Here is a 26098-nt window from a genome sequence, read left to right on the forward strand (position 1 = left end):
TAAATAATTCTTAGCAGTTTCTGAGTAGCTCCAGATCTACTCGCAGATTTCGATCAGCTCAGTCCGTTTAGTTCCTGGTTTGACGTCACAAACACGCTCTGCGTTCGGCCAGCCACTCCCGCGTATTTCCCTGACACGCCTGCGTTTTTTTGCAAACGCCGGGAAAATGTTGAGTTGCCACCCAGAAACGCCCCTTTCCTGTCAATCATGAACCGAACAGCAGTGCGACTGAAAAGCATTGCAGAAGCCACAGCAAAACTGCTAAGTTTTGTGTTAAATAACTAAGCGCATGCGCCCTGCGTGCCTTGCGCATGCGCAATTTGCAACAAATCGCAGCATAGCGAAAATCGGCAACGAGCGAACAACTCGGAATGACCCCCTATGTACAGACAATGCCTTGTCTAGACAGCATTGCCTATCAAGTACAGTCCGAAAAGTATTCACAGCGCTTCACATTTTGTTAATGTTACAGCCTTATTCCAAAAAAAAAAAAAATTAAATCTTTCCCTCAAAATTCTACACACAATACCCCATAATGACAAACGTGAAAAAAGGTTTTTGAGATTTTTGCAAATTTATTAAAAATAAAAAACTAAGAAATCACATGTACATAAGTAATAACAGCCTTTGCCATGAAGCTCAAAATTGAGCTCAGGGGCATCCTGTTTCCACTGATCATCCTTGAGATGTTCCTACAGCTTAATTGAAGTCCACCTGTGGTAAATTCAGTTGATTGGACATGATTTGAAAAGGCACACACCTGTCTATATAAGGTCCCACACTTGACAATTCATGTCTGCGCACAAACCAAGCATGAAGTTAAAGGAATTGTCTGTAGACCTCCGAGACAGGATTATCTCGAGGCACAAATCTGGAGAAGGGTACAGAAAAATATCTGCTGCTTTGAAGGTCCCAATGAGCACAGTGGTCTCTATCATCTATAAATGGAAGAAGTTCAAAACCATCAGGACTCTTCCTAAACAGAGCGATCAGAGGAAGAAGGGCCCTAGTCAGGGAGGTGATCAAGAACTTGATGGTCACTCTGTCAGAGCTACAGCATTCCTCTGTGGAGAGAGGAGAACCTTCCAGAAGGACAACCATCTCTACAGCAATCCACCAATCAGGCCTGTATAGTAGAGTGGCTAGACGGAAGCCACTCCTTAGTAAAAAGCACATGGCAGCCTGCCTGGATTTTGCCAAAATGCACCTGAAGGACTCTCAGACCATGAGAAACAAATTTCTCTGGTCTGATGAGACACAGATTAAACTCTTTGGCGTGAATGGCAGGCATCATGTTTGGCGGAAACTAGGCACTGCTCATCACCAGGCCAATACCATCCCTACAGTGAAGCATGGTGGTGGCAGCATAATGCTGTGGGGATGTTTTTTTAGTGGCTGGAACTGGGAGACTAGTCAGGATAGAGGGAAAGATGAATGCAGCAATGTACAGAGACCTCCTGGATGAAAACCTGCTCCAGAGTGCTCTTGACCTCAGACTGGGGCTACGTTTCATCTTTCAGCAGGACAACGACACTAAGCACACAGCCAAGCCAACTCTGTGATTGTTCTTGAGTGGCCCAGCCAGAGCCTAGACTTGAATCCAATTGAACATCTCTGGAGAGATCTGAAAATGGCTGTGCACCGATGCATCCCATCCAACCTGATGGAGCCTGAAAGGTGTTGCAAAGAGAAATTGGCAAAACTGCCTAAAGATAGGTTTGCCAAGCTTGTGGCATCATATTCAAAAAGACTTGAGGCTGGAATTGCTGCCAAAGGTGCATCAACAAAGTATTGCGCAAAGGATGTGAATACTTATGTACATGTGATTTCTTCGTTTTTTATTTTTAATAAATTTGCTAATTTTCAAGAAACTTTTTTCATGTTGTCATTATGGGGTATTGTATGTAGAATTTTAAGGGTAAAAATTAATTTATTCCAGTATGGAATAAGGCTGTAACATAACAAAATGTGTAAAAAGTGAAGCGCTGTGATAACTTTCAGGATGCACTGTACAAGCTTTAGAAAGTTTTGTTTTCCAGAGCTCAAACCATATGGGGGCTGGGGAGTTTTGACTGCTTTTTAGCCATTGATACATCCCATCCCTAGTTTCTCCACTTGCTCATCAAATTAGAAATACAATAAAAATTATTAATTGTAATTAATCTTTGAAAAAACAAACGAAATAATAGATATACTAATACACATTATTACGTTATTTTTCTGTAATAATTTTGATCTTTTAGTTTATTTTTTTTTATGCTGAACTCACTTTATCATTTCCTTAATACTTTCTTTTTTGCACCTAATAATATTTAGAAATAATGAAGATTGCAGTATTTCTTAACAAAATGGTGCAATTTGTACAAACCTGTCTTTACTAAATAGGTGTTACAGTAGGTTATTTTTTTTAAGCAGTGGTAGAGAAAATATAGCTATGTTCTGATTGACTGCAATGGGTTTAAAGTTTGCACAATACTACTAATACCCTTTCACACTGCACAAATAACCCATTATATTGCTGAGTCAAGGCGGGTCGCTGTGGTGTGTGAAAGGGGTCACTGCTGAATCCCCGGGCCGCGTGACCCGGTAATTCAACCCTGGAATAAAGAAGGGTTATTCCCGGGTTTAATACTGGGTCAGGTGCAGTGTGAACGGGTTGCTGGGTCGATGAGACCCGGGACCTGTTCACATCAGAGGCGAAGTGGAGATGATCTCTTCTCCTAGCACCACCTCTGCCCCCGATGCCAGCTTTGCCCCCCTTTTGCGATGGCAATTCGATGCGGCGTATTGCCGGTCGGAAAGCCAATGTGTAAGGGTCCAATGCCAGGACCCACCCAGGAAGGACCAGTTTCCAATTCCCGGGTGAGACCTGGCATTGCGATCTAAAAGCGGTTGACATAGGTTATACTGACCGTCCTTTATATAATGTTTTAAAATGTTATATATTTTTATATTGCATACAGAAAAATTCAACCCACGCAATGTATGAAAACACTCTGGATTTTATAATAGAATCTGTTGGGGTAATTGAGAGGCGTGAGGAGCTGATTTTAAAAATATCTTGTGCATACCCACTCGACATGCTGACCAGTCTGTATACAGTTGTGAATCCATTTTTTAGGTAAGCCAGTTTGCCACATCTCGTGTCCACTATAACTGATTCCAATTAGCTTACTGTTAGGGATGACCATCGATGGTTCAAAATCATTAATGGTCTATGGAGGTCATTCCGAGTTGATCGCTAGCTGCAATGTGCACGCACGACATATGGGTACAAAGGCCTTTGTGGTTTTGCACATGTTCTAGCGACGTTTTCATTCGCACTGGCGGCCGCAAGAAGATTGACAGGAAAGGGGCGTTTCTGGGTGTCAACTGACCGTTTTCAGGGAGTGCTTAGAAAAACGCAGGCGTGCCAGGGAAAACGTAGGCGTGGCTGGACGAAAGCTGGGCGTGTGTGATGTCAAAAGCGAACCCGGTAACACTAGAATCAACGCACACGAAGAGTAATTTCAGGGCTGGTCTTGTTTTGCACAAAATGTTTTTGCAGGCGCTCTGCTGCACAGGCGTTCGCACTTCTGCAAAGCAAAAATACACTCCCTGGTGGGTGGCGACAATGCGTTTTCACGGCTGCTAAAAACTGCTAGCGAGCGATCAACTCGGAATAACCCCCTATGGCCGATGTAAAATAGTTTCACCATCGATGTAAGAGAACCAGATGGTTCCCCGTCATTGATGATAAACAACCACTGAATATTTTTTTTCTCAAGGTGCAGGGCCACAGGGCTTAGCTCCGCCCCCGACACTCCCATGGAGCGCCACTCCCGAACTGTCATTGGCGGGCAGCCTAATGTAGTGTAAGGCATGGGTGACCATCGATGGTTCCAATGAAGATGGTTTCACACCATTGATGCTACCCATCACTGGTACCATCGATGGGTAACCCACAATTGCTGAATTTCCCATGAGGCACGTGCCTAGGGGTGGCACTTGGATGCATGTGTTGGTACTATCAGACCTAAATTTACCAGTAACTTCAAAATATTTCCACTCTGCTGTACCACAAGCCATCAAAATTGGGTAGGACATACACATACTGCCTCTGTAAGTTGTATGCACAATCAATAATCAATAAAATTAGGAAGAAAGGGGAGCAGCTGTTACTGTTGTGACTAAGGGGCTCTCTGACCTCTAAATCCGCCCCTGTAACCCACGGATGGCCATCCCTTCTTACTGTAGGTAAGAGTAATCAGGCAATTCTATAAAAATTATTAAAAGTCTCTAGATATGTTATGGCAGGGACGGATTGACCCACCGGGATACCAGGACATATTCTGATTGTCTGGTCCCATTTCCCCCTCGTCCAGGCCAGTTCACACTCAGGCTGGGTTGGCTCACACTGTTGGCCAACAGCCATGCTTCCATACTTGTGGTTTATTGGAACGCAATCTGCAAGTTATCATATGCTTAGGCTAGCGGGCACTTTGCTGCTAGCTGGGAGCAGTGGTGAAGCTGTTCTACTGACGGGAGAGGGTTACCTAAGAAATTCAACAATCCTGGCAGCATTCTCTCCCTGGCCCCTGCTAAAGGCCACTTCAACGAGCCTGGCCTGGGAGCAGCAGTATAGTGATGGTCGGAGCATGGTTCATTATACCAGTGCACTCTAGCTCCCGCACGCTCACTAACTGACCAGAGCAGCACCTGAGCACTGACGGGGACCTGGCAGAAAGGCGATTTTTGAAATGACAATGTTTCCGATAGTGTAAGGAATAGGGTGTCCCCTGTCACATTGTACGCTCTGGGGATGCCAGCTGATCAGGCAGCACTCACAGCCAGCCCTGGGACAGGGATGTAGTTATTTGACCACAATACCTCCCCCTACATGCCGGCCACTTACAATCCTGACAGTCGGCATGCCAACTAGCAGGGACTATTCCCACTCGTGGGTGTCCACGGCCCCCATAGAGTGGGAATAGAACCAGTGATGAGCGCAGCTCGCCATTGAGTCCACAGCGTGGCGAGTGCAGCAAGCCCACAAGGGGCTTGTTGCGCTCACCCCCACCGGCATAGCGGTGGTCAGGCATACCCAACCCCTGGGACAATCTCTTCAGCCCTATAGCTGCCCAATGTCCATCCATGATGGTGGGCTGTTATGTGGTGATATTCATGTTATGTAATGCTATTCATGTAATGTGGTGGCTATGTATGTAATGGGGTGGTTATGTACTCTATGTAATGTAGTGGTTATGTGTGTAATCAGGGGCAGGTTGGCCCACTGGGACAGATTCCGCTGGGCTTGGTCCCCTGTGTCTGTATGTCACTCCTTGTGTGTGCCCCCTCCCTATACTGGGCTCTATGTAGTGTGTGCTCCCCCTCCCTGTACTGTGCTGTATGTAGTGTGTGCTCCTCCTCCCTGTACTGTGCTGTATGCAGTGTGTTTGCTCCCCCTCCCTTATCATGCTGTATGTAGCGTGTGCTCTCCCTTCTTGTACCGCGCTGTATGTAGTGTGTGCTCCCCCTCTCAGTACTATGATTTATGCAGTGTGTGCTCCCCCTCCCTGTACTGTCCTGTATGTATTGTGTGCTCCCTCCCTGTACTGTGCTGTATGTAGTGTGTGCTCCCTCCCTGTACTGTGCTGTGTGTAGTGTGTGCTCCTTCCCTGTACTGTGCTGTGTGTAGTGTGTGCTCCCTCCCTGTACTGTGCTGTATGTAGTGTGTGCTCCCTCCCTGTACTGTGCTGTGTGTAGTGTGTGCTCCTTCCCTGTACTGTGCTGTATGTAGTGTGTGCTCCTTCCCTGTACTGTGCTGTATGTAGTGTGTGCTCCCCCTCCCTGTACTGTGCTGTATGTAGTGTGTGCTCCCTCCCTGTACTGTGCTGTATGCAGTGTGTGCCCCTCCCTGTACTGTCCTGTATGTAGTGTGTGCTCCCTCCCTGTACTGTGCTGTATGCAGTGTGTGCCCCTCCCTGTACTGTCCTGTATGTAGTGTGTGCTCCCTCCCTGTACTGTGCTGTATGTAGTGTGTGCTCCCTCCCTGTACTGTGCTGTGTGTAGTGTGTGCTCCCTCACTGTACTGTGCTGTATGTAGTCTGTGCTCCTTCCCTGTACTGTATGTAGTGTGTGCTCCCCCTTCCTGTACTGTGCTGTATGTAGTGTGTGCTCCCTCCCTGTACTGTGCTGTATGCAGTGTGTGCCCCTCCCTGTACTGTCCTGTATGTAGTGTGTGCTCCTTCCCTGTACTGTATGTAGTGTGTGCTCCCTCCCTGTACTGTGCTGTATGTAGTGTGTGCTCCCCCTCCCTGTACTGTGCTGTATGTAGTGTGTGCTCCCTCCCTGTACTGTGCTGTATGCAGTGTGTGCCTCTCCCTGTACTGTCCTGTATGTAGTGTGTGCTCCCTCCCTGTACTGTGCTGTATGTAGTGTGTGCTCCTCCTCCCTGTACTGTACTGTATGTAGTGTGTGCTCCCTCCCTGTACTGTGCTGTATGTAGTGTGTGCTCCTCCTCCCTGTACTGTGCTGTATGTAGTGTGTGCTCCCTCCCTGTACTGTGCTGTATGTAGTGTGTGCTCCCTCCTTGTACTGTGCTGTATGTAGTGTGTTCTCCCCTCCCTGTACTGTGCTGTATGTAGTGTGTGCTCCCCCTCCCTGTACTGTGTGTATGCAGTGTGTGCCCCTCCCTGTACTGTCCTGTATGTAGTGTGTGCTCCCTCCCTGTACTGTGCTGTATGTAGTGTGTGCTCCTCCTCCCTGTACTGTACTGTACTGTATGTAGTGTGTGCTCCCTCCCTGTACTGTGCTGTATGTAGTGTGTGCTCCCTCCCTGTACTGTGCTGTATGTAGTGTGTGCTCCCTCCCTGTACTGTGCTGTATGTAGTGTGTGCTCCCTCCCTGTACTGTGCTGTATGTAGTGTGTGCTCCACCTCCCTGTACTGTGCTGTATGTAGTGTGTGCTCCTTCCCTGTACTGTGCTGTATGTAGTGTGTGCTCCCTCACTGTACTGTGCTGTATGTAGTGTGTGCTCCTTCCCTGTACTGTGCTGTATGTAGTGTGTGCTCCCTCCCTGTACTGTGCTGTATGCAGTGTGTGCCCCTCCTACCTCTACTGTATGCAGTGTGTGCTCCCCCTCCCTGTACTGTGCTGTACGCAGTGTGTGCCCCTCCTACTTTTACTGTATGTAGTGTGTGCTCCCTCTCCCTGTACTGTGCTGTATGTAGCGTGTGCTCCCTCCCTGTACTGTGCTGTATGTAGCGTGTGCTCCCTCCCTGTACTGTGCTGTATGTAGTGTGTGCTCCCTCTCCCTGTACTGTGCTGTATGTAGCGTGTGCTCCCTCCCTGTACTGTGCTGTATGTAGCGTGTGCTCCCTCCCTGTACTGTGCTGTATGTAGTGTGTGCTCCCTCCCTGTACTGTGCTGTATGTAGTGTGTGATCCCTCTCCCTGTACTGTGCTGTATGTAGTGTGCTCCCTCCCTGTACTGTGCTGTATGTAGTGTGTGCTCCCTCCCTGTACTGTGCTGTATGTAGTGTGTGATCCCTCTCCCTGTACTGTGCTGTATGTAGTGTGTGCTCCCTTCCTGTACTGTGTGCAGTGTGTGCTCCCCCTCCCTGTACTGTGCGGTATGTAGTGTGTGATCCCTCTCCCTGTACTGTGCTGTATGTAGTGTGCTCCCTCCCTGTACTGTGCTGTATGTAGTGTGTGCTCCCTCCCTGTACTGTGCTGTATGTAGTGTGTGATCCCTCTCCCTGTACTGTGCTGTATGTAGTGTGTGCTCCCTTCCTGTACTGTGTGCAGTGTGTGCTCCCCCTCCCTGTACTGTGCGGTATGTATTGTGCTCCCCCTCCCTGTACTGTGCTGTATGCAGTGTGTGCCCCTCCTACCTCTACTGTATGCAGTGTGTGCTCCCCCTCCATGTACTGTGCTGTATGCATTGTGTGCGCCCCCTCCCTGTACTGTGCTGTATGCAGTGTGTGTCCCTCCTACTTTTACTGTATGTAGTGTGTGCTCCCCCTCCCTGTACTGTGCTGTATGCAGTGTGTGCTCCCCCTCCCTGTACTGTGCTGTATGCAGTGTGTGCTCACCCTCCCTGTACTGTGCTGTATGCAGTGTGTGCTCCCTCTCCCTGTACTGTGCTGTATGCAGTGTGTGCTCCCTCCCTGTACTGTGCTGTATGCAGTGTGTGCTCCCCCTCCCTGTACTGTGCTGTATGCAGTGTGTGCTCCCTCTCCCTGTACTGTGCTGTATGTAGTGTGTGCTCCCTTCCTGTACTGTGCGCAGTGTGTGCTCCCCCTCCCTGTACTGTGCGGTATGTATTGTGCTCCCCCTCCCTGTACTGTGCTGTATGCAGTGTGTGCCCCTCCTACCTCTACTGTATGCAGTGTGTGCTCCCTTCCTGTACTGTGCGCAGTGTGTGCTCCCCCTCCATGTACTGTGCTGTATGCATTGTGTGCGCCCCCTCCCTGTACTGTGCTGTATGCAGTGTGTGTCCCTCCTACTTTTACTGTATGTAGTGTGTGCTCCCCCTCCCTGTACTGTGCTGTATGCAGTGTGTGCTCCCCCTCCCTGTACTGTGCTGTATGCAGTGTGTGCTCACCCTCCCTGTACTGTGCTGTATGCAGTGTGTGCTCCCTCTCCCTGTACTGTGCTGTATGCAGTGTGTGCTCCCTCCCTGTACTGTGCTGTATGCAGTGTGTGCTCCCCCTCCCTGTACTGTGCTGTATGCAGTGTGTGCTCCCTCTCCCTGTACTGTGCTGTATGTAGTGTGTGCTCCCTTCCTGTACTGTGCGCAGTGTGTGCTCCCCCTCCCTGTACCGTGCTGTATGCAGTGTGTGCTCCCTCCCTGTACTGTGCGGTATGTATTGTGCTCCCCCTCCCTGTACTGTGCTGTATGCAGTGTGTGCCCCTTCTACCTCTACTGTATGCAGTGTGTGCTTCCTTCCTGTACTGTGCGCAGTGTGTGCTCCCCCTCCCTGTACTGTGCTGTATGCATTGTGTGCGCCCCCTCCCTGTACTGTGCTGTATGCAGTGTGTGCTCCCCCTCCCTGTACTGTGCTGTATGCATTGTGTGCGCCCCCTCCCTGTACTGTGCTGTATGCAGTGTGTGCTCCCCCTCCCTGTACTGTGCTGTATGCAGTGTGTGCCCCTCCTACTTTTACTGTATGTAGTGTGTGCTCCCCCTCCCTGTACTGTGCTGTATGCAGTGTGTGCTCCCCCTCCCTGTACTGTGCTGTATGCAGTGTGTGCTCCCCCTCCCTGTACTGTGCTGTATGCAGTGTGTGCTCCCCCTCCCTGTACTGTGCTGTATGCAGTGTGTGCTCCCCCTCCCTGTACTGTGCTGTATGTAGTGTGTCTCCCCCTCCCTGTACTGTGCTGTATGTAGTGTGTGCTCCCCCTCCCTGTACTGTGCTGTATGCAGTGTGTGCTCCCCCTCCCTGGACTGTGCTGTATGCAGTGTGTGCTCCCTCTCCCTGGACTGTGCTGTATGCAGTGTGTGCTCCCTCTCCCTGTACTGTGCTGTATGCAGTGTGTGCCCCTCCTACCTCTACTGTATGCAGTGTGTGCTCCCCCTCCCTGTACTGTGCTGTATGCAGTGTGTGCGCCCCCTCCCTGTACTGTGCTGTATGCAGTGTGTGCCCCTCCTACTTTTACTGTATGTAGTGTGTGCTCCCCCTCCCTGTACTGTGCTGTATGCAGTGTGCGCTCCCCCTCCCTGTACTGTGCTGTATGCAGTGTGTGCTCCCTCTCCCTGTACTGTGCTGTATGCAGTGTGTGCTACCCCTCCCTGTTCTTTGAAAGATATAAGGTTCAAAAAACATTTAGGGTTCAAAAAAGGGGTTTGTAGAATGAAAAGTCAATAAAATCAGAAATAGATTAAAAGCATGATTGCAGTGTCGGTAGACACTAAGGGGCAGGTTTATTAAGCCTGGTGAAGTGATAAAGTGGAAGGTGATGATAACGCACCAGCCAGTCAGCTCCTAACTGTCATTTTTCAAACCCAGCCTGTAACATGGCAGTTAGGAGCTGACTGGCTTGTACTTTTTCACCTTCCAAGTTATCACTTCACCAGGCTTAATAAATCTGCCCCTGAAAGTGGGCATATCAGTCCTTTTTTTTTTTTTTTTTTTTAGACGCAGGGATATACACCAAGGAAGGACATTGTAGCAACATTAGCATAATGCAATGCAAAGAAGGCCCCAATTGTGTCTATCTCAGAATCAGGAGTGATCCCGCCCTCTTGACAGACCCCACCCCCTCAACAGACCCCGCCCCCATTAGGGCAGCTTCCATAAATTTTCCTGGCTGATTTTCGGTCCCAATCAGCCCCTGTGTTATGGAGACCATAAATTAACATATAGCATGTGGGGAAAGATTGTAATATGCTTTTTCAAATTTCACCTCCTATAAATAAATGTAATAAAGGTCATTAGTCATTTAGTGATATTAGCATTTAGAATCATTTAGAAAACTGTTATGCAAGTCATTTATTTGATTTCATGTCTTGTCAAAGAAACTGACTGTGGTATTATTTATAGTTCCACAAATATCTATATTGACGGAGTTGGAGAATTCAAGGCATACATGGCTCTCTATATAGACAGCAACTATGTGATTCCATATCAAGGCTCAAATGTCTCGCTGTCAACTAGTGATTTTCTGTACGCTGGTGTTTTCGTTCTGGGAGGAGATGATTCTCGGTTTCTCTTGGTTATGAGAAATTGCTATGCAACGCCAACCGAAAGCCCTGATGATTCAGTGAGATATTACCTCATCATAGACAGGTACATAAGTAAATGATTTCAAATTAAGTTGATGGATAAAGTGCAATACTTAATCATTTTATACAATTATAGTTGGAGATACTGTTCTGTATCAACATTGCAAGGTCACAGCATAATGTTTAGCATCTTGGTAAAATGTATAAAATGGTTCATTAAATAATTCCAACATAGCAATATGATAGTCAGAGGAAATAAAATCTGTACTGGCTAAGAAATAACTAGATGAACAAAATTTTTAAGGATGCCAAATGTTTCATGTTTTCTGTCAGAATTCTGTTTGTGTTCCGCATATGATTTTTGATCCTAGTGGAATTCCCATTTTACAAATTATGCAGACTTACATATCAAGTATGGGGTGCCTTCAATCCAATGGAAAGGCAAAAGTAGCCACTAAAATTCATATTGTTGGAATATTACACCCCGAGAAACAACCTGTTTTGCCACAAAATCCAATTTGTGCCAAATCTCCCTGCAACTCCACATTTTCAGTTTAGGAGGAAGAGCAGTTTCATCTGAATTCCTGGGACACAAATTGTGTTTAATACTCTGGGGACTAGATGTATCAAACCTTGAAGAGTGATAAAGCACCAACCAATAATCTCCTAACTATCAATGTACTAGTGATGTGCACCGGAAATTTTTCGGGTTTTGTGTTTTGGTTTTGGATTCGGTTCCGCGGCCGTGTTTTGGATTCGGACGCGTTTTGGCAAAACCTCACCGAAAATTTTTTGTCGGATTCGGGTGTGTTTTGGATTCGGGTGTTTTTTTCAAAAACCCCTAAAAAACAGCTTAAATCATTGGTTCCCAAACTGTGTGCCGTGGCACCCTGGGGTGCCTCGGGACCCTTGCAGGGGTGCCCTGGGTTGGTGGTCGAGGACCAATTCCAACTATTAATTGTCAATGTAATAGGTAAAAACAAGTGCTGGTGGCTGTCAGTAATAATATATGTGGACAAACAGAAGCAAATCTTGTCCCTCACCATATAACTGAACCTATGGATGACACACAAACAAAATTTACTTCAGTCAATATTTCTTTCTAAATTTCTCAAAGAGAAACTTTTAGGCCTAGGGGTGCCGTGATAAAAAAAATCTAATACTCTAGGGTGCCGTGATTCAAAAAAGTTTGGGAACCTCTGGCTTAAATCATAGAATTCGGGGGTCATTTTGATCCCATAGTATTATTAACCTCAATTACCATAATTTCCACTCATTTCCAGTCTATTCTGAACACCTCACACCTCACAATATTATTTTTAGTCCTAAAATTTGCACCGAGGTCGCTGGATGACTAAGCTAAGCGACCCAAGTGGCCGAAACAAACACCTGGCCCATCTAGGAGTGGCACTGCAGTGTCAGACAGGATGGCCGATTTAAAAAATAGTCCCCAAACAGCACATGATGCAAAGAAAAAAAGAGGCGCACCAAGGTGGCTGTTTGACTAAGCTAAGCGACACAAGTGGCCGACACAAACACCTGGCCCATCTAGGAGTGGCACTGCAGTGTCAATCAAGACAGGATGGCACTTCCAAAAAATTGTCTCCAAACAGCACATGATGCAAAGAAAAAAAGAGGTGCACCAAGGTGGCTGTGTGACTAAGCTAAGCGACACAAGTGGCCGACACAAACACCTGGCCCATCTAGGAGTGGCACTGCAGTGTCAATCAAGACAGGATGGCACTTCCAAAAAATTGTCCCCAAACAGCACATGATGCAAAGAAAAAAAGAGGCGCACCAAGGTGGCTGTGTGACTAAGCTAAGCGACACAAGTGGCCGACACAAACACCTGGCCCATCTAGGAGTGGCACTGCAGTGTCAATCAAGACAGGATGGCACTTCCAAAAAAATTGTCCCCAAACAGCACATGATGCAAAGAAAAAGAAAAGAAAAAAGAGGTGCAAGATGGAATTGTCCTTGGGCCCTCCCACCCACCCTTATGTTGTATAAACAGGACATGCACACTTTAACGAACCCATCATTTCAGCAACAGGGTCTGCCACATGACTGTGGCTGAAATGACTGGTTGGTTTGGGCCCCCACCAAAAAAAAATGCAATCAATCTCTCCTTGCTCAAACTGGCTCTACAGAGGCAAGATGTCGACCTCATCATCATCCTCTGATTCCTCACCCCTTTCACTGTGTACATCCCCCTCCTCACAGATTATTAATTTGTCCCCACTGGAATCCACCATCTCGGGTCCCCGTGTACTTTCTGGAGGCAATTGCTGCTGGTGAATGTCTCCACGGAGGAATTGATTATAATTCATTTTGATGAACATCATCTTCTCCACATTTTCTGGAAGTAAACTCTACGCCGATTGCTGACAAGGTGAGCGGCTGCACTAAACACTCTTTCGGAGTACACACTGGAGGGAGGGCAACTTAGGTAGAATAAAGCCAGTTTGTGCAAGGGCCTCCAAATTGCCTCTTTTTCCTGCCAGTATACGTACGGACTGTCTGACGTGCCTACTTGGATGCGGTCACTCATATAATCCTCCACCATTCTTTCCATGGTGAGAGAATCATATGCAGTGACAGTAGACGACATGTCAGTAATCATTGGCAGGTCCTTCAGTCCGGACCAGATGTCAGCACTCGCTCCAGACTGCCCTGCATCACCGCCAGCGGTTGGGCTAGGAATTCTTAGCCTTTTCCTCGCACCCCCAGTTGCGGGAGAATGTGAAGGAGGAGATGTTGACGGGTCACGTTCCGCTTGACTTGACAATTTTCTCACCAGCAGGTCTTTGAACCTCTGCAGACTTGTGTCTGCCGGAAAGAGAGATACAACGTAGGTTTTAAATCTAGGATCGAGCACGGTGGCCAAAATGTAGTGCTCTGATTTCAACAGATTGACCACCCGTGAATCCTGGTTAAGCGAATTAAGGGCTCCATCCACAAGTCCCACATGCCTAGCGGAATCGTTCTGTTTTAGCTCCTCCTACAATGTCTCCAGCTTCTTCTGCAAAAGCCTGATGAGGGGAATGACCTGACTCAGGCTGGCAGTGTCTGAACTGACTTCACGTGTGGCAAGTTCAAAGGGTTGCAGAACCTTGCACAACGTTGAAATCATTCTCCACTGCGCTTGAATCAGGTGCATTCTCCCTCCTTTGCCTATATCGTGGGCAGATGTATAGGCTTGAATGGCCTTTTGCTGCTCCTCCATCCTCTGAAGCATATAGAGGGTTGAATTCCACCTCGTTACCACCTCTTACTTCAGATGATGGCAGGGCAGGTTCAGGAATGTTTGGTGGTGCTCCAGTCTTCTGTACGCGGTGCCTGAATGCCGAAAGTGGCCCGCAATTCTTCGGGCCACCGACAGCATCTCTTGCACGCCCCTGTCATTTTTTAAATAATTCTGCACCACCAAATTCAATGTATGTGCAAAACATGGGACGTGCTGGAATTTGCCCAGATGTAATGCACGCATAATATTGCTGGCATTGTCCGATGTCACAAATCCCCAGGAGAGTCCAATTGGGGTAAGCCATTCTGCGATGATCTTCCTCAGTTTCCGTAAGAGGTTGTCAGCTGTGTGCCTATTCTGGAAAGAGGTGATACAAAGCGTAGCCTGCCTAGGAACGAGTTGGCATTTGCGAGATGCTGCTTCTGGTGCCGCCGCTGCTGTTCTTGCTGTGGGAGGCAATACATCTACCCAGTGGGCTGTCACAGTCATATAGTCCTGAGTCTGCCCTGCTCCACTTGTCCACATGTCCGTGGTTAAGTGGACATTGGGTACAACTGCATTTTTTAGGACACTGGTGAGTTTTTTTCTGAGGTCTGTGTACATTTTCGGTATCGCCTGCCTAGAGAAATGGAACCTAGATGGTATTTGGTACCGGAGACACAGTACCTCAATCAAGTCTATAGTTGCCTCTGAATTAACGATGGATACCGGAACCACGTTTCTCACCGCCCAGGCTGCCAGGGCCTGAGTTATCTGCTTTGCAGCAGGATGACTGCTGTGATATTTCATCTTCCTCGCAAAGGACTGTTGGACAGTCAATTGCTTACTGGAAGTAGTACAAGTGGTCTTCCGACTTCCCCTCTTGGATGACGATCGACTCCCAGCAGCAACAACAGCAGCGCCAGCAGCAGTAGGCGTTACACTCAAGGATGCATCGGAGGAATCCCAGGCAGGAGAGGACTTGTCAGACTTGACAGTGACATGGCCTGCAGGACTATTGGCTTTCCTGGGTAAGGAGGAAATTGACACTGAGGGAGTTGGTGGTGTGGTTTGCAGGAGCTTGGTTACAAGAGGAAGGGATTTAGTGGTCAGTGGACTGCTTCCGCTGTCACCGAAAGTTTTTGAACTTGTCACTGACTTATGATGAATGCGCTGCAGGTGACGTATAAGGGAGGATGTTCCGAGGTGGTTAACGTCCTTACCCCTACTTATTACAGCTTGACAAAGGCAACACACGGCTTGACACCTGTTGTCCGCATTTGTGTTGAAATAATTCCACACCGAAGAGCTGATTTTTTTGGTATTTTGACCAGGCATGTCAATGGCCATATTCCTTCCACGGACAACAGGTGTCTTCCCGGGTGCCTGACTTAAACAAACAACCTCACCATCAGAATCCTCATTGTCAATTTCCTCCTCAGAGCCAGCAACACCCATATCCTCATCCTGGTGTACTTCAACAGTGACATCTTCAATTTGACTATCAGGAACTGGACTGCGGGTGCTCCTTCCAGCACTTGCAGGGGGCGTGCAAATGGTGGAAGGCGCAAGCTCTTCCCGTCCAGTGTTGGGAAGGTCAGGCATCGCAACCGACACAATGAGGACTCTCCTTGGGGATTTGTGATTTTGAAGAACGCACAGTTCTTTGCTGTGCTTTTGCCAGCTTAAGTCTTTTCTTTTTTCTAGCGAGAGGATGAGTGCTTCCATCCTCATGTGAAGCTGAACCACTAGCCATGAACATAGGCCAGGGCCTCAGCCGTTCCTTGCCACTCCGTGTCGCAAATGGCATATTGGCAAGTTTACGCTTCTCCTCAGACGCTTTTAATTTTGATTTTTGGGTCATTTTACTGAACTTTTGTGTTTTGGATTTTACATGCTCTCTACTATGACATTGGGCATCGGCCTTGGCAGACGACGTTGATGGCATTTCATCGTCTCGGCCATGACTAGTGGCAGCAGCTTCAGCACGAGGTGGAAGTGGATCTTGATCTTTCCCTTTAACCTCCACATTTTTGTTCTCCATTTTTTAATGTGTGGAATTATATGCCAGTATCAATAGCAATGGCCTACTACTATATTTACTGCGCAAAACTAAAATGCACCACAGGTATAGAATGTGTAGATGGATAGTATACTTAATGGATGACGAGTGACGACACAGAGGTAGGTACAGCAGTGGCCTACCGTACTGCTATAAGTATATATATATAGTATACTGGTGGACACTGTCAGCAAACTGCAAAACTAAAATGCACCACAGGTATAGAATGTAGATGGATAGTATACTTAATGGATGACGAGTGACGACACAGAGGTAGGTACAGCAGTGGCCTACCGTACTGCTATAAGTATATATATATATAGTATACTGGTGGACACTGTCAGCAAACTGCAAAACTAAAATGCACCACAGGTATAGAATGTAGATGGATAGTATACTTAATGGATGACGAGTGACGACACAGAGGTAAGTACAGCAGTGGCCTACCGTACTGCTATAAGTATATATATATATATATATATAGTATACTGGTGGACACTGTCCGCAAACTGCAAAACTGTCTAAAATGCACCACAGGTATAGAATGTAGATGGATAGTATACATAATGGATGACGAGTGACGACACAGAGGTAGGTACAGCAGTGGCCTACCGTACTGCTATAAGTATATATATAGTATACTGGTGGACATTGTCAGCAAACTGCAAAATTAAAATGCACCACAGGTATAGAATGAAGATGGATAGTATACTTAATGGATGACGAGTGACGACACAGAGGTAGGTACAGCAGTGGCCTACCGTACTGCTATATATATATAGTATACTGGTGGACACTGTCAGCAAAACTAAAATGCACCACAGGTATAGAATGTAGATGGATAGTATACTTAATGGATGACGAGTGACGACACAGAGGTAGGTACAGCAGTGGCCTACCGTACTGCTATAAGTATATATATAGTATACTGGTGGACACTGTCAGCAAACTGCAAAACTAAAATGCACCACAGGTATAGAATGTAGATGGATAGTATACTTAATGGATGACGAGTGACGACACAGAGGTAGGTACAGCAGTGGCCTACCATACTGCTATAAGTATATATATAGTATACTGTTGGATACTGTCAGCAAACTGCAAAACTAAAATGCACCACAGGTATAGAATGTAGATGGATAGTATACTTAAAGGATGACGAGTGACGACACAGAGGTAGGTACAGCAGTGGCCTACCGTACTGCTATAAGTATATATATATATATATATATAGTATACTGGTGGACACTGTCAGCAAACTGCAAAACTGTCTAAAATGCACCACAGGTATAGAATGTAGATGGATAGTATACTTAATGGATGACGAGTGACGACACAGAGGTAGGTACAGCAGTGGCCTAGCGTACTGCTATAAGTATATATATAGTATACTGGTGGATACTGTCAGCAAACTGCAAAACTAAAATGCACCACAGGTATAGAATGTAGACGGATAGTATACTTAATGGATGACGAGTGACGACACAGAGGTAGGTACAGCAGTGGCCTACCGTACTGCTATAAGTATATATATATATATATATATATATATATATATATATATATAGTATACTGGTGGACACTGTCAGCAAACTGCAAAACTGTCTAAAATGCACCACAGGTATAGAATGTAGATGGATAGTATACTTAATGGATGACGAGTGACGACACAGAGGTAGGTACAGCAGTGGCCTACCGTACTGCTATAAGTATATATATAGTATACTGGTGGATACTGTCAGCAAACTGCAAAACTAAAATGCACCACAGGTATAGAATGTAGATGGATAGTATACTTAATGGATGACGAGTGACGACACAGAGGTAGGTACAGCAGTGGCCTACCGTACTGCTATAAGTATATATATATATATATATATATATATATATATATAAAGACAAATACTCTCCCTCCACTGGAACTGAGCTGAACACTGCTGATCTGCTGGAGGGTCACACATCTATATGAACCCTTGTTAGACCTGTGTATTTGAACTTGTCAGTCAAGCATTTGAAATAAAAGGCCCAATCTATTTTTCATCTATATATCCCACTGATGTGTGGGTAGTATTCAAGTATCCTGAACGCCTATGTGTTAATTCATGTGACAGTCTATCAATTTTTATCAAGCATTCGAGATATACCCCTGATGAAGTCTTTGAGCAAGACGAAACGCGTTGGGTTTTTCTATTTGTCACACCAATCTCCAAACTTGCTATAAGGAGAAGGAGGAGTCTGTAAAAGTTATTCTACTTGTCCTCTGTATAATTGTTCGGTGTCATTTGTTAAGGATGGATACTTAATTCATTGTACCATTGCTTGTGTTTTTATGTTTTAATAAATTTTATATGGAACATGTTAATGTGATTTTTATGCTCTAAAATATTGAGCAAACATATATTAATATACGTCTAGAGATTCCTGCTGAATCCTATTTATTATTGGGAGGAAATACATCCCAAAGGCGCCTATTCCTCTATTGCTACATATATATATATATATATATAGTATACTGGTGGACACTGTCAGCAAACTGCAAAACTGTCTAAAATGCACCACAGGTATAGAATGTAGATGGATAGTATACTTAATGGATGACGAGTGACGACACAGAGGTAGGTACAGCAGTGGCCTACCGTACTGCTATATATAGTATACTGGTGGACACTGTCAGCAAACTGCAAAACTAAAATGCACCACAGGTATAGAATGTAGATGGATAGTATACTTAATGGATGACGAGTGACGACACAGAGGTAGGTACAGCAGTGGCCTACCGTACTGCTGTAAGTGTATATATATATATATATATATATATATATATAGTATACTGGTGGACACTGTCTGCAAACTGCAAAACTGTCTAAAATGCACCACAGGTATAGAATGTAGATGGATAGTATACTTAATGGATGACGAGTGACGACACAGAGGTAGGTACAGCAGTGGCCTACCGTACTGCTATAGTATATATAGTATACTGGTGGACACTGTGTCTGCAAACTGCAAAACTGTCTAAAATGTACCACAGGTATAGAATGTAGATGGATAGTATACTTAATGGATGACGAGTCGACGACACAGAGGTAGGTACAGCAGTTCCCCAGTTCCCACACAATAAAGCAGCACACTGAGCACAGATATGGAGTGTTTTTCAGGCAGACAACGTATACTGGTGGTCACTGTCAGCAAAACTCTGCACTGTACTCCTGCTATAGCTGCTCCCCAGTCCCCACAATTAAGCAGTGTGAGCACTCAGCACAGATATATTATGCAGCACACTGAGCACAGATATGGTATGGAGCGTTTTTTTCAGGCAGAGAACGGATAAAAACTGGTGGTCACTTATCAGCAAAACTCTGCACTGTACTCCTCCTAACAGCTGCTCCCCAATCCTCCCCACAAATAAGAAATAAAGTAAACCAATCAACTTCTACAATAAACGGAGAGGACGCCAGCCACGTCCTCTCCCTATCATCTCCAATGCACGAGTGAAAATGGCGGCGACGTGCGGCTGCTTATATAGAATCCGAATCTCGCGAGAATCCGACAGCGGGATGATGACGTTCGGGCACGCTCGGGTTAGCCGAGCAAGGCGGGAAGGTTCTAACCTGCCTCGGACCCGTGTGAAAAAGGTGAAGTTCGGGGGGGTTCGGTTTTGGAGAAACCGAACCCGCTCATCACTACAATGTACCAGCTGTGTTGGAAAAATGAGTTAGAAGGGGCTTTGGGTTCCGTGTACTAAGCCTTGGACTCTCCAAGGCTTGGGGCCTGACTTATACAGTATTTCTATACAAACTTGATGATTTGCATGCAAATATGATGATTGGGGGTCTGCGCATGCATAATACCGTTCTGCACACGTGTAGAACAGGTCTTATTATGATCTTACAGCCCCCTATAAGGTGGGGCAGGGATGGAACCACCATCAAAATGGGGAGTGTTGCCATTTTTTGAAGCATGACTGGTCCAGGGTCTGCGTTGTCTGATGCAGACTTCGTGGACCCTAATACACAAGCTGGCAGGTGCCTGTAACCATCGTGAATCACGACTGATCGTTACAATGGTGATCCGAGTCTGTCTCCTCAGACGCAGAACTTGGATCCTCTCATGCTAAAAGGTGCCAGTTATCTCCTACAGACATCTCCTGCTACATTATAATTTTTATTAGATGAAATTGCACAACAGCTTCTTTGCAGCTGTGCAATTCCATACAAACATGATTCGGGTTGCTGCTGGTGGTGGATCTTCATCCCAGAAGGGGGACAGTTTGCTTTGCCACCAACTACAGCAATGAATTACCCCCACAGCAGATAGTGGGGGTAATTCAGACCTGATCGCTCGCTAGCATTTTTTGCAGCACTGCGATCAGGTCAGAACTGTGCATGCGTATGCACCGCAATGTGATGTCAATTCCGGTCCCGGACAGGCTGAAGTGATCGCAGCGGCTGAGTAAGTCCAGGGCTACTCAGAAACGGCACAAAATGTTTTTGTACCGCTCGGCTGCACATGTGATCGCACACTTGCACAGCTAAAATACACTCCCCGGTGGGCGGTGACTATGTGAATGCAGGACTGAAAAAAACAGCTAGTGAGCGATCAGGTCTGAATTACCCCCAGTAAGAAGGTGGAATTCTACACTTTGTATGCTTCGGCGGATGGATGAACAGCGAAAAGCCATCCACAGCTACAGTATTCATCAAGCCATGACATTGGGAGAGGAGGTGGAGTGTACCTTAGTCTAACGCTGTGGAGAATAGTTTCCGTGTTGTGCAAGGCGCTGAAACCCTTTGAAGTAGCCACCTGTGAAGTGAGTTCAGACACTGCTACCTTGAGTCAGGTATTTCTCCTAAATAGACTTTTGGAAAATCAGTTTGAGAAGTAATTTCACTAAGTATGTCAGACTTGTAGATCAAGTCCTTTATTCGCTTCACATTTTGGCAACTGTGCTTGATCCTAGGTATAAGTCATATGTCATGTCTTTCTTGGCAACTGACCCAGATTTTAACAGATGCAAAGAGCTTCTGGTGAGCAAGTTGGCAGCTCAAATGGTACATTACACAACAACGTCTCTTCCTTCAGTTTCTCGGTCAACTGCTGCTGCCAGAAAAAAAATCCACTTTCCCAAGACACACAGTGGTGATGCAGAGGAGTTAACATAACATTTTGACATCTGGTCGGGTCTAAAAGAATTGGCCAAAATTCGTGACAGCACTACCATAATGCCATCTATATGGTGAACATCCAAAGAATGGTGGAGGATTATTTAGGCTGCAGGGGAGAGTTAAGTTTAGGCTATGGGAAGGAGGTTAGGTTTGGGCACAACCAAGGAAGGGTTATGGTTAGGCTGCAGGTAGGGAGGGTTAGTGGGCATTGGGATTTCAACCATCGGGATGCTGCGTTCGGTCTTCTGATCGCCGGCATTCTGAATGCCGGCATTTCATACCCAATGCCTTTCATAAACTGCTGTGTGTTTGTGCAGCTGATCTGTTGCTTAGTAACCAGCCAGCTCGCTGCAGCCTTTGGCCTTACCTGGATGAAAACAATATTATGAGGTGTTCAGAATTGGTTGGAAATTAATGTTATTGAGGTTAAAATACTGTAGGAACAAAAAAAAAAAGCCCAAATTATGTGGTACAGGTTGAGTCTCCCTTATCCAAAATGCTTGGGACCAGAGGTATTTTGGATATGGGATTTTTCCGTATTTTGGAATAATTGCATACCATAATGAGATATCATGGTGATGGGACCTAAATCTAAGCACAGAATGCATTTATGTTACACATACACCTTATACACACAGCCTGAAGGTCATTTTAGCCAATATTTTTTATAACTTTGTGCATTAAACAAAGTGTGTGTACATAAACACAATTAATTTATGTTTCATATACACCTTATACACACAGCCTGAAGGTCATTTAATACAATATTTTTAATAACTTTGTGTATTAAACAAAGTTTGTGTACATTGAGCCATTAGAAAACAAAGGTTTCATTATCTCAATCTCACTCAAAAAAGTCCGTATTTCGGAATATTCCGTATTTCGGAATATTTGGATATGGGATACTCAACCTGTATAAGCATTTTTTAGCAAATTTTTAAGAAAAAAATACAGATTCAAAACCAAAACACGTGAGACAGTTTTGGCAAAACTGAATCCAAACCTGATGATAAATTAGAACCAAAACCATCAAAAATGCAATGTTTTGGCAGAGTAGGTTAATAAAACAAAGGAAAGCTTACATCTATTGGCGCATTTGCCACTTCACATTTTTGAGGTACTTTGTTAAAATCCGGCATTTAACAGAATGGTGTTTTGTTTTAGATTAAGAAATAGGAAAATAAAGTTTTTTTAAAAAGACAGAATGTCCAGGTTTCATATCTCACAACATGGATATTATATAAATATATGGCAAGATGTAATGCCGCATGAGTCCGGCGGCCGAGCGGGATGCCGGCCGAACTCTGACAAGAGGCAATCACTTACAAGGCAAAACCTTAGCATAGCACCTACCCTTGTGTTTACATGCCTATTTCCCTATAGATTGTAAGCTTGCGAGCAGGGCCTCCCTACCTCTATTACTGTTTGTTATTACCCAGTTTTGTTATATCATTGTTATTTCCAATTGTAACGCGCAACGGAATTTGCTGCGCTATATAAGAAACTGTTAATAAATAAAATTTTAAAAAAACATGGCTTGGAAGTGATTTCCCCTTTAAAAAACATCCGAGTTTGGCTGTCATTCCGCGCGGCCGCTGGACTTGGGCGACGTTACATCCCACTGATTATATTCATATGTCATAATAATAATAACTCCATTGTATAAATTCTGTGTGGTTTTATGGGTTAGCGTACCTTTTATATGATATTTTGCATGATTTTTAATTGATAAGATGGTATTTATCATATTGCATACCCCACCTTCATCCGCTGACAACTGTAGATCTTGGCTTACAATTAGGTAACATGTTATGCAGCATATTATAATTATTGTCTTTCAATTTGGGTTTTATTTTTAGCTGCCCTAACAAAGAAGATCCGACCATCCATATACTAGAAAATGGGGTTTCAAGGAAAGGTCGATTCTCTGTCCAAGTTTTTAAATTTGTTGGAAACTACAACAAAGTCTACCTGCACTGCGCAATAAGTCTGTGTGACAAAGCCGAGGGATCATGTGAACCTGTAAGTATGAAATACAAACACAAGGGGAAGTAGGGAAGGGAGTTCCTCTGCACTGGGTCAGTGATAAGCCAAAAGTATTAGTTCTACTGGATATCTGATTTAATATGGACAACGTATATCAGAAGAGTATAAAGGCCGTGGTGCTTCCCAGGGTATGTTACATGGCGGCAGAAGAAGAAAGAAAACACTGCTTTTTGGGATCTCTTATTTGAAATTAAAATATATATTTTAATTAATTCATAATTAAAACTTAGGCCAACATTCACATATACACATATTGTAAAACACAAAGGGTCAGATGTAATGGTGTCCAAGTTCGCCCGACTTGCGAACGTGGATGTTTTTATTAAAGGAACAATCATTAACACGGCATAGTTATGCACTGTAAAGGACTGCCCCGTTAATAAAAAAAAGTTTGGCCGGTATTCTGCACGTCAGGCAAACTCGGACTACATTACAGCCGTCCCAAAGTACGCGCAGCTCACTTATATTTTTGACCAAGGATCGAATTATGCTTTTTTACCATATGCAAAAATTTTAATAAATCAATTTATATTTACAGTATGCCAAGTAAAGAAAGTTCAACTAAAGAATGTAATAAAATGCATTGTGTCATTAATATTTTGACCAACAAATAGCAAGAATGAAACAGGTGATAGGGTAAAAAGTGTTTACAAGATACATGGTTATGTAAGAAATGAATATAGATTTAGATACTGTAATTAGGAAATGATTTCATCTATTGCAGTCATGTTCTGAAGCGAGGTCCCAAAAAGCAGCATCTGACCAAAGCTATCAGATGACACTTGGCCCGATAATTCGTGGAGGTATGTTTTCAAGTCGTGATCAATACAAATAAAATGTTATTACAGTAAATCAGATGGAAGTCTTACTGTATGCACAAATGCTGATGATCTTACTGTGAATGCCAATGGGCAACATTGATCATTCAGCTATACGCTATGTGATTAAAAGAAATATTTCAGTTACCTGCCTAGGTTTGTAGTTAGACATCAGAATTATACTGTCCCAATACATAGTAATGCCAAGGTAGATGAACATGAACATCATTAATAAATCAATACTGTAGTAGTATAATGTCCATCAGTAGAAATATGATTCATATCGACATCTTTAATGATGTACAGTAATATGCATATTAGTGTTACTATGTCTTTTATGGGCTCCTTGACATTAATTTGTACTTCAGTATTAGCATTCAAGTCCTAAAATGTACCATTTATATACTAACTACATATAGTACCCAGTAGAATACCTAAGTAATAGTATTAATGTGCCATTTTTCCTAACCACTCCTGCCCCATGCTAGTTAAGTTGAGGTCTTTCCCAGGGATGTGGCATTTAGTGTACCATTTAGTGTAAGCAATTGTTCCCTTGCACCTACTGTAATCGCAACACAATTGTCCATTTTACACTGATCAAGTCATCAACCCCAAGGGATGGCCATAGAGCAGCACACAAAAGGGGAAAGACTTGGTGTAGTACCCTTTAGGGCTGAGCTTAGAGTTCTTTTTTATAAGATTACAGATCAAAGATTCTGCCATTGATGGTCTCTAACCATCATCGGAAAACCACTAATGATGGAAATATTGACGGTTGTACGTTTGCAACCACGCATATGCAGTCCGTGGTCACACATGACAAAAGAGAGAGTAGTCACCATCAGACCTTCGCCACTAATTGGATATCTCCCATCGAATGTAAAAATCATTGACCATCACCAGTAAATTATTGATGCTTGCAACCCATCCATGGTCTATAGCCAACCCTAGTTTTCTTTCTTGATTTGAGAACTGAAGAGGAGAAGAATATTGAGGCGGTGGATTTAAACATAACAGCACATATGTAATGTGTGTGTGCGCCTGTGCATAAATGTGTTTCTGCATTTTTGTTTCTATATGTGTTTCACTTTGGACCTGATTCTGAGTCGCACACTCTGCTGATATTCATGCAAATAGCAATATTGTTTTTTGTCTACACATACGTCTGAGTTCCGCCATGCATTAGTCCTGATGGTGTTCATACAGAGATGCAGTACTGATTCACACGCACAGTCACAGAAGTGTACTGGAAATGTATGCTGCATTCCTGGGAGGTGACAGGAAGGTAACAGGGGTGACCGTGTGGGTAATCAGAAACACAGACATATAGGTAGTACATTATGGGAGTGACACAGACGTGAAAGTGGCTCTGTACAGAGATGCTGACCTCACATAGGAGGCCATACTCAGAAGGATGAACAGCATCTACCATAGGGCTGGTGCAAGTTTCCATGGTGCATCCAATGGTGCGCCTAAAGGTGCACAAGCATGGCTTACACACCTATTTTCAGAGTGGGCGTCTGTGTCCTTGCACATTCAGACATAATTCACATTTATTGGCAAGCTGCTCAATCAGATTGTGATGTCACTCAGGTGCTAAAAGGGAGGGGTAATTCTGAGTATGAAAAAACATTTTGCTATCCCTAATGCACACTGAGTGAGAAATAATACTACATAATAATCAGATAATACAGAGATCTTAGTTGCTTACATCTGCAGATATAGGGCTAAGCCCCCAAGCTGAACGGCAAGGTGTCTTTGTCACTGGGGATCCCTAATACTATGAATGGGTCCAGGGCACGGGACCCCATCATGTCGGCACAGGCTGGCCACCCCAGGACAGCACACAGGTGAAAATTGTTAAGGGTTAATAAGAAGCACGAAGGTGCTATGTAAGTGCTAGATGTGATTAAAATAATACAAAAATATGCCAACCTAAAGCAGCCCAGCCACACCAGCACAGGGGGCACTGCACCCCAAAACCACCCCATAAATAATTACACATATGTCTGGGTCAAATAGCCCAGTGTAAGGCCACATGACAATTGCTCCTACAGCATCTGAGGGCCAGCTT

The 26098-nt window shown here is 44.9% G+C and overlaps 1 protein-coding gene across 1 annotated transcript in view; it reads left to right on the forward strand.

Annotated features, from left to right (window-relative positions):
• Positions 1-26098, forward strand: part of LOC134943684 (pancreatic secretory granule membrane major glycoprotein GP2-like) — a 124576-nt gene that overhangs the window by 71941 nt on the left and 26537 nt on the right. Inside the window, exons 10-13 of the mRNA XM_063932393.1 lie at positions 2964-3121; positions 10526-10771; positions 23020-23182; positions 23931-24009. Coding sequence (XP_063788463.1) covers positions 2964-3121; positions 10526-10771; positions 23020-23182; positions 23931-24009 — 646 coding nt within the window. The remainder of the gene's footprint in view (positions 1-2963; positions 3122-10525; positions 10772-23019; positions 23183-23930; positions 24010-26098) is intronic.

Source organism: Pseudophryne corroboree, chromosome 7, assembly GCF_028390025.1.
Source record: "Pseudophryne corroboree isolate aPseCor3 chromosome 7, aPseCor3.hap2, whole genome shotgun sequence".
NCBI lineage: Eukaryota > Metazoa > Chordata > Amphibia > Anura > Myobatrachidae > Pseudophryne > Pseudophryne corroboree.